Below are 10,000 nucleotides of genomic sequence, written 5' to 3'. Positions count from 1 at the left end.
GAGGAAAGCTCTTCAATTGGAGGAGAGGAAAGCTCTTCAATTGGAGGAGAGGAGAGCTCTTCAATTGGAGGAGAGGAAAGCTCTTCAATTGGAGGAGAGGAAACCTCTTCAATTGGAGGAGAGGAAACCTCTTCAATTGGAGGAGAGGAAACCTCTTTTTCAGCCAGAGGAGAGGAAACCTTTTCTTGAACCGGATGAGAGGAAACCTCTTTTTCAGCCAGAGGAAAGGAAAGCTCTTTCTCAACCGTAGGAGAGGACACCTCTTCAATTGGAGGAGAGGACACCTCTTCAATTGGAGGAGAGGAAACCTCTTCAATTGGAGGAGAGGAAACCTCTTTAGTTGGAGGAGAGGAAAGCTCTTCAATTGGAGGAGAGGAAGCCTCTTCAATTGGAGGAGAGGAAACCTCTTTTTCACCCAGAGGAGAGGAAACCTTTTTTTGAACCGGAGGAGAGGAAACCTCTTCAATTGGAGGAGAGGAAACCTCTTCAATTGGAGGAGAGGAAACCTCTTCAATTGGAGGAGAGGAAACCTCTTCAGTTGGAGGAGAGGAAAGCTCTTCAATTGGAGGAGAGGAAACCTCTTCAATTGGAGGAGAGGAAACCTCTTCAATTGGAGGAGAGGAAACCTCTTCAATCGGAGGAGAGGAAACCTCTTCAATTGGAGGAAAGGAAACCTCTTTTTCACCCAGAGGAGAGGAAACCTTTTTTTTTTTTTTTTTTGAAACGGAGGAGAGGAAACCTCTTCTTAAACCGGAGGAGAGGAAAGCTCTTTTTCTTTCAAACAGAAACCTTATCTTCAACCGTAGAAGAGGAAACTTCTTTCTCAACCGTAGGAGAGGAAACCTCTTCAATTGGAGGAGAGGAAACCTTTTTTTCTTTCAAACGGAAACCTCATCTTCAACCGTAGAAGAGGAAACCTCTTCCTCAACCGTAGGAGAGGAAACCTCTTCAATTAGAGGAGAGGAAACCTCTTCTATTGGAGGAGAGGAAACCTCTTCTATTGGAGGACAGGAAACCTCTTTTTCGGCCAGAGAAGAGGAAACCTCTTTTTCAATCAGAGGAGAGGAAACCACTTCAATTGAAGGAGAGGAAACCTCTTCAATTGGAGGAGAGGAAACCTCTTCAATTGGAGGAGAGGACTTCAATTGGAGGAGAGGACTTCAATTGGAGGAGAGGAAACCTCTTCAATTGGAGGAGAGGAAACCTCTTCAGTTGGAGGAGAGGAAACCTCTTCAGTTGGAGGAGAGGAAAGCTCTTCAATTGGAGGAGAGAAAACCTCTTCAGTTGGGGGAGAGGAAACCTCTTCAATTGGAGGAGAGGAAAGCTCTTCAATTGGAGGAGAGGAAAGCTCTTCAATTGGAGGAGAGGAAAGCTCTTCAATTGGAGGAGAGGAAACCTCTTCAATTGGAGGAGAGGAAAGCTCTTCAATTGGAGGAGAGGAAAGCTCTTCAATTGGAGGAGAGGAAAGCTCTTCAATTGGAGGAGAGGAAAGCTCTTCAATTGGAGGAGAGGAAAGCTCTTCAATTGGAGGAGAGGAAAGCTCTTCAATTGGAGGAGAGGAAACCTCTTCAATTGGAGGAGAGGAAACCTCTTCAGTTGGAGGAGAGGAAACCTCTTCAATTGGAGGAGAGGAAACCTCTTCAATTGGAGGAGAGGAAACCTCTTCAGTTGGAGGAGAGGAAAGCTCTTCAGTTGGAGGAGAGGAAACCTCTTCAGTTGGAGGAGAGGAAAGCTCTTCAATTGGAGGAGAGGAAAGCTCTTCAGTTGGAGGAGAGGAAACCTCTTCAATTGGAGGAGAGGAAACCTCTTCAGTTGGAGGAGAGGAAACCTCTTCAGTTGGAGGAGAGGAAAGCTCTTCAATTGGAGGAGAGAAAACCTCTTCAGTTGGAGGAGAGGAAACCTCTTCAATTGGAGGAGAGGAAAGCTCTTCAATTGGAGGAGAGGAAAGCTCTTCAATTGGAGGAGAGGAAAGCTCTTCAATTGGAGGAGAGGAAAGCTCTTCAATTGGAGGAGAGGAAAGCTCTTCAATTGGAGGAGAGGAAACCTCTTCAATTGGAGGAGAGGAAACCTCTTCAGTTGGAGGAGAGGAAACCTCTTCAGTTGGAGGAGAGGAAAGCTCTTCAATTGGAGGAGAGGAAACCTCTTCAGTTGGAGGAGAGGAAAGCTCTTCAATTGGAGGAGAGGAAAGCTCTTCAATTGGAGGAGAGGAAAGCTCTTCAATTGGAGGAGAGGAAAGCTCTTCAATTGGAGGAGAGGAAACCTCTTCAATTGGAGGAGAGGAAACCTCTTCAGTTGGAGGAGAGGAAAGCTCTTCAATTGGAGGAGAGGAAACCTCTTCAATTGGAGGAGAGGAAAGCTCTTCAATTGGAGGAGAGGAAAGCTCTTCAATTGGAGGAAAGGAAAGCTCTTCAATTGGAGGAGAGGAAAGTTCTTCAATTGGAGGAGAGGAAACCTCTTCTTGAACCGGAGGAGAGGAAACCTCTTTTTCAACCGGAGGAGAGGAAACCTTTTTTTGAACCGGAGGAGAGGAAACCTCTTTTTCAGCCAGAGGAGAGGAAACCTCTTCTTGAACCGGAGAAGAGGAAACCTTTTTTTGAATCGGGAAGGAAACCTCTTTTTCAACCGGAGGAGAGGAAACCTCTTCTTGAACCGGAGAAGAGGAAACCTCTTCTTGAACCGGAGAATAGGAAACCATTTTTTGAACCGGGGAGGAAACCTCTTTTTCAACCGTAGGAGAGGAAAGCTCTTCAATTGGAGGAGAGGAAACCTCTTTCGGCCACAGGAGAGGAAACCTTTTTTCGAACCGGAGGAGAGGATGCCTCTTTTTCTTTCGGAGGAGAGGAAACCTCTTCCAAGACCGCGGGGCGGGTCTTGGCCAGGGCGCGGCGGATCCCGAGGACGACGAAGGCGCCGACTGGGGTCAGGGCCATCGTTGTCTGGGCTTCCGCTTTCTCAGCGAAGGCGCAGGGACACCTCATTGCAATCCTGGTGTCGGTGAAGCTGGACAAGTCGCGGCACGTATCATAGTTGAAGCGGAAGGACGCACCGGAGGGCGGCGCTATTCTCCTCAAAGTGGAACCACCGCGGGATCCACGATGTCACTCCATGGTTCTCCAGAGGTTGCTCCTCGAGGGCGGCTTCCTTCTTCCAAAGGAAAGCATGATGAGCCTCGAGGCCGAGTGCCACGCAGAGCAGAATCTAACCGACGATGATTTCCCTCATCTTTGTGCCAAGGGTTGGCACCGCGGATCCTGCTGCTGGCTCGGAAGGAAGCTTAGGGCGTAACCTGCGGTGTGTGTGACTTCTGTGTACGTGCTTGTGTGCGTTAGAGTGTATACATCCGCGTGTGGGTGTGTCTGACTGAGTGCGTCTGTTTGTTTGTACGGTAGTGTGTGTGTGTGTGTGTGTGTGTTGGTGTGTGTGTGTACGTGTGTTTGTGCGTGTTTGTTTGTGCGTTGGTGTGTATGTAGCTGTGTGTTCCAGTGTGTGTATGTGTGAGTGCATGTATATAGGTGTGTGTGTATCTGTGTATATGTTCGTGTGTGCGTGTGCGTGCGTGTATGTAGGTGTTTGTGTGTAAATATAACCTTTTCAAAATGGCTCAGAAATGACCTCGGTGGTGACGGTGAAGGTAGTTACGAGGTAAGTGAATGTCCTATACGATACCGGTTATCAACTACCGTTACGATGCCCGAAGAAGAAATGGCGAAGAAGCGTAGACAGAGGCTCCTGTGGAAGTGGCTGACATCTACCAAGGGTATGGCGAAGAGGATGTTCCAAGAAGATAAGGTGTTGGCAGCTAGACTAAGGGGCGTGCACGGTGAAACGTTCAGACGAACAGGAGAGGCAATTAAGTTGATCTTGCCCGACTACGACACCAATTTCATGTCAACCAACATTGAAGATTCACTGGAGGAACTTAAATAGGACATTTTGGAACGATAAGAACAACGTGAAACGAGATCTTATAATGATCGTAGATCTAAACGCCGACTCAACGCAGAAAAGGATTATGATGGATAAGAATCTGATGAGAGCGAACCTTCTGAGAAACAACATAAATATGTTGACTCTTAGATAAATAAACCAATATTTATATAACAGGCCTTCTTTATTTCACATTTGATAATATTGTGTTGCATAAGGGCAAAGCGAGCAAGCGCCGCAAGGCAAGCAACCTGGCATAGCCAGGTGCGGCGCAGCCACTACTTGTAATAACAGTAAAAGATAACAATAATCACAATCATGTTATCATCATTATTGTCATTATCATAATTTTTGTTATTATCATTATTGTTGCTGTTGTTAATCTTATTATTATTACCATGATCATTATCATCCTTTTTATTGTTAATATAATTATTATCGTTATTATTATCATTATCATCATTATTACCTTGGCTATATATTTTTTTTAACTGCCGAAAAGAATTATCATTAGCATCACCGCCACAGCGGACTACCATCGCATCCATTCTCATGATGATCACTAGCCAGGAGGACGTCTTGGTTTTACCTTCTGTCTGTTTCCCGTCGGCGTCGGGCGGCCTGAACCTGACGCATTCCACTGAGGTTTCGTAGATGACGTCAGCCACCACCCCGCCCTTCCCTCCGCCCATTGCCTTGCCCTTCAGCGCCACCATCGTCCCTCTTTGGCAGCTCTTCTTGCAGTCACTGTCGCCCGCATTCCGCCGCCCACGCAGCCTGCGACGTCGCAAGGAGAACACGACGCCGAGCACAACTGTTGGGGGAGAAACACGGGCTCGGCCATTGCGGTCGAGTTGGCGGTTAGTCTTGCATGGTAGGCTTTGCAAATTGCGAGCTAGTAGGTATATGGGTGTTAGTTTGTTTGATTCCAGTGATTTTCTCATGTAACAGAATTTAATAAAAATGGTTAGGTAATTGGGTCTTCGGTGAGATTGACAGTCAGCATATTGGAAAATTATTCATTTTTGAAAAGGTGAAACCTCGTTAACGCTTGATTGATGCAAACTCACCCAGGACAAAGAGAGACACCGTCACAGCAAGGATGGCCGCCGGGGCCGTCAGCGGATGGGCCACCGCCACCGCCCGGGACCACTGGCAGTTGTCCCCAGCGTGGCCCGGGCCGCACGCACACAGGTAGCCGGGTCGGAGGTTGGTGCAGGTGCCTCCGTGCAGACAGGGCTCCCACAGACATTCGTTGACGTCTTCGCACGAACGGCCCACGAGGTGACTCCCTGGGCCACAGCTGGACGCAATGTAATATCGACGGAAAATTATAAGAACAAAAGGGAAAAAGGCAGGAAATATAAACAAAAAAGAACAATAGAGGAAATCCACGCAAATTTCTTTTACTCTCGCGGAATTTGCATAATTCTTCGACCTAAAGCTAACATAAAATTTCTATATTCTCGGATTATGCTTCTATATGACTTCATCTGCATGCTACTACGAGTATCTTCCGTATATTTTACATAAACGTTCCATCCAGCTTAAAATGCTTATAATAAAAAACTCATCTTACAAAAGCCTGAAATGAAAGTACATATAATAGACAGCTTCACAAGAAAATAACAGAAAGAAAATCAACCTTAATGGTATCATTGTTTTTAGGTGCTATTTTCTAATTGTTATGATGCTGGTGATCTTATGACCCATAAGTGAGGTCAGTACTCGTTTGTGTCCCAGAATTAGCCTGTAACATGGCTCTTGTATTGGCTTGCAAAAAGATCGAAAGTTTTGATACTGTAAGTCGGAAGTCTTGAATCCATAGACGAGATAGCTTCATTATGATAACCGTACTGTATTTAACTACGAATATTTATAAATGCTGCTTACTACTTCTACTACTGCTGCTACTACTACTACTACTACTACTACTACTACTACTACTACTACTACTACCACTACTACTACTACTACTACTAGTACTGCTACTGCTACTACTGGTGCTGGTGCTGGTGCTGGTGCTGGTGCTGCTGCTACTACTACTACTACTACTACTACTACTACTACTACTACTACTACTACTACTACTACTACTACTACTACTACTTCTACTACTACTACTACTACTACTACTACTACTACCACCATTACAACTACTACTACTACTATTACTACTACTACTACCAATGCTATTGATACTACTGCTGCTACAAACGATAATAAGGTAATAAACATTTATATAACATGAGCTATATCATCTCAGATGCTGTATATCTCCTGAGAGTGCAACAAATCCTCTCACATGAATCAAAGCTATATTGCAACGAACACCTACACCAGCTTATTTAGTTTTATTACATCTGCCGAGTAGTAAAGGAGATAATATTTTTGCTTGTATTTATTAGCCTGTTCATTGGTTGGTTTATTGGTAAGTTAAATGGTATATTAGTAAGATTACGCGTAAAAAGTAATTGACAGATTATGATAAAATATATATGTGGGTTGTCAGTGGCGTAGGGTCCAGTTGATTAGATTTTGGTAATGAACCAGATCTGGAATATAATTCATTATTATTTTTGTTGATGTATTTACCATAGAAAAAAGGTCTACTAGGAAAATCTTTTCTCTTTAGAAATGCAGTTAGCTTTTTTGGGAACTGGTACAGGTTAATCCGTTCTGAGTGTTTTTAATGGTTTTGTTTGTTTCTTTGTCCTGGAATAATACATGTACAGTTCTTATGTATAATCCTAGTTATATATAATGTCTCATCTCGGCCTCTGTATTTCATATCAAAATCTACATGCGTGTATTTACCCTTTAGCCATTTTATTTTTTGTTTCCTGCAAAACACATAATTTGAACTATCACAGGACTGGCAGCTCGAGCCCAGAAGCCTACGCAAGAATGAAACGCAAAATACAGTATTAAAGTGTCTGCATCTGTTAAAAATAGAATCTGGACCGTGAGGAATTATGGAAATATGTCATCGTATACCCTATGCAGTCTTGCAGTTCCTCTACTCTTGTATTTATTCATTTTTTGTTGTAAACGCTTCTCTCTTTTTTTTCTTTTGTTTTCGTATTGTATCTTTTGCTCTTTCATGGATAGGATACGCCATATATTAAAATCTCCTAGCTTATTCTAGTCGTTTTCATTTTACTGAATTCAATTTACTGTGGACGTAAGATAATTCATAATTCATTTACTCTCGCTAAGGCTTCACCGTTAGTAAGAGAGGGAGAGAGAGAGAGAGAGAGAGAGAGAGAGAGAGAGAGAGAGAGAGAGAGAGAGAGAGAGAGAGAGAGAGAGAGAGAGAGAGAGAGAGAGAGAGAGAGAGAGAGAGAGGAAAAGAGGAAGATAGAGAGAAAAGGACACAGAGAGAGAGAGAGAGAGAGAGAGAGAGAGAGAGAGAGAGAGAGAGAGAGAGAGAGACAGAGACAGACAGACAGACAGAGAGAGAGAGAGAGAGAGAGATGCTTATTGGATTTTTAATGGTAGGATGTTTATTTAAACTATTATAGTAAAGCGGTAGCAATGAAGTGATGATGGCAATGAAGATGGAAATAATAATAATAATAAAGATATAGAAGTAATCAAGAATCATGATAATGACAATGACTATGATAGTGATAAAATCATAATACCAACGACAGAAAAAACAACAATCTTAATCATACAAAATAATGATAAAAGCAGTACCAATTGATAACAATGGTCCTAATGATAAAGACAGTTATAATAATACGAAGAGAAACAACACTGACATTGATAATATTGATAAAGAGAATAAACACTGATAATTTCCTTTGGATTTCCCACCAGTCTCAGGACGGCCATCTCACACACTCTTACGGTCTTGGGCGGACAGCTCCCCTGACGCGTCCAATCCTTGCTTTGTGATCTCCGCCCAGCAGGAAGACGTGGCTTTGCTGTTTCTTGTGCGCGCTTCTTTATCTTTATTTCGTGGCAAGTAAATGGCTTTCTTTATGCCCCTTTCAATGACCTCTCCTACTGGTTCGCGTTCAAATGCTACTTTCTACACGGTTTATATTATGTTCTTTACTTACCTTGCTTTAACGCTGTATCTTTCTCTCAGGCTAAATCGCCTCCTTTGTTTTTATTTTCGCGTAGTATCCCCTTCGTTTTTCCCGTTTTCCCACACCGATTCCTTCCTCCAATTTTTCGTGCTTTCATGTTTCTTCCTGTGTATCCACTTTGTAAATCTCTTATTGATTATTTATTTTGTGTATTTTTAAAGTCAATTTTCTATCTCTCAGAAGAGAATATTACCCTGTTTGAACTGATATTCAGGCTTGAACTGGGATGCCTTAAGGGAGATTACACAATGTTGCTTACTGTTCGTGATCAATTGGTCGTGTCAGATAATTGTTTTATGGGTACTGTACTTCGTTTTTTCTCGATTTTTTTTTCTTGTATTACATACTTATTCCTGTCCAATTTTGACTATGGAATCCTTTTAATAACCATAACCGTTACGTTTAATACTCCAGACTGGCGAGTAACATTTCTACGGATGAACCAGTTACCCACAACGATGATAAAGGCCAGTGGTTGCGATGAGGATAACGCTGATAAACGCATACTTTTGCAAAACAACGCAATGTACCCAAAACGCAATCCTATATTCTGCATTTGCGAGATAACAACCGCGTCGAATAATGCAACACAACGTTTGTCAACAGTTTTATCGAAAATGTACCTGCATATATCCGGATGTGGGTGCTGACCCCGCCGTTATGTAATTTTACGAAAGTAAGAGCACCTATTGAAAAAAGCTTTCCCTTTACTTAACGGAAAACAATTCGAAGGCTATTACGTTTTTTTTTTCTTTCATTCTTTTTTCTATCTCTCTTAGCTGGTTCGAAAGACTACGTGGGAATCGTTCACTAAAATGCTTCTTGCAAACTTCAAAAGGCTTTGGAGATTATCTGTTGCAAAGAATAAGCAATTGCAAGGAGTATAATGCCCGTGGCTTGTTGATTGCAACGATGCGGATAAAAACTTTTCTTCTGAAAATAAACCGGAATTTTTAAACAAAGGGATCTCGCACTTTGATATGCAGTAATTTCGTATAGTTTCGGAAACATTTGAAACTAGCATTTTCTCGAGTAAAAAATAGATTTCGTTTTGTTTTTCAATTATCCATACTGCCATAGAAATGAGAAGGAAGGAGGGAGGGGTGGAGAGAGGGAGAGAGGGAGAGAGGGGGAGAGAGAGGGAGGGAGGGAGGGAGGGAGTGTATGCTTGTGTGTATGTGCGTGTTTATATATACATATATATGCATATATATATATATATATATATATATATATATATATATATATATATATATATATATATACATATATATATATATATATATATATATATATATATATATATGTATATATATATATATATATATATATATATATATATATATACATACATACATACATACATACATAAAGAGAGAGAGAGAAGGAAAGCTAGATAGAGAGGAAAAGGAAAAACAGATCTTGTAAGACTGACAGAGAGAGATTGCGTTTTTATGTATGAATGTGTGTTTACGTATTCATATGTAGTATGTGTATGTATATATGCATGTATCACACACATGTGTTTATGCATTGTATATATTGTATGTATGCATGCATGTATGTATGTATGCATTCACGTATGTATGTATGTATGCATGTATGTGTGTATGCACTGTATGTATTGTATGTATGTATGTATGTATAGATGTATCTTATGTGCGCACATGAGTGTATGTATGCACTGTATGTATTGTATGTATGTATGTATAGATGTATTTTAGGCCTATGCGCACATGTGTATGTTTTCGCGTAGGTGTATCTATATACGCGTAAGTACTTTGTATGTGCAGATGCATAAAAATGGCTTTAAGCTGTTTGCTGCGTGTAACCATGCCCGAGTCCGCATAGAAACCTCGGAGGTATTATAGAACAACCTAAGTTTAAGCTAAAGTTTACAAAGTTTTCTCCGCATTCTCGACCGCCAACGCCCCCTGGCTGCTCAACATGTTCTTCAGCCTTCAGTGTACCAT

At 41.9% G+C, this 10,000-nt stretch overlaps 1 protein-coding gene across 1 annotated transcript in view; it reads right to left on the bottom strand.

Moving 5' to 3' along the window:
- Nucleotides 1–10,000, bottom strand: part of LOC113830496 (uncharacterized) — a 242,765-nt gene that overhangs the window by 6,097 nt on the left and 226,668 nt on the right. Inside the window, exons 21-22 of the mRNA XM_070127464.1 lie at nt 4,998–5,230; nt 4,517–4,741 (exon numbers count right to left, since the gene is read on the bottom strand). Of these exons, the coding sequence (XP_069983565.1) occupies nt 4,517–4,741; nt 4,998–5,230 (458 nt within the window). The remainder of the gene's footprint in view (nt 1–4,516; nt 4,742–4,997; nt 5,231–10,000) is intronic.

This window comes from Penaeus vannamei, chromosome 11 (genome assembly GCF_042767895.1).
Source record: "Penaeus vannamei isolate JL-2024 chromosome 11, ASM4276789v1, whole genome shotgun sequence".
Lineage (NCBI taxonomy): Eukaryota > Metazoa > Arthropoda > Malacostraca > Decapoda > Penaeidae > Penaeus > Penaeus vannamei.
Note: the sequence above shows the minus strand (reverse complement) of the source record. Positions and strands in the feature narration are given on the sequence as shown.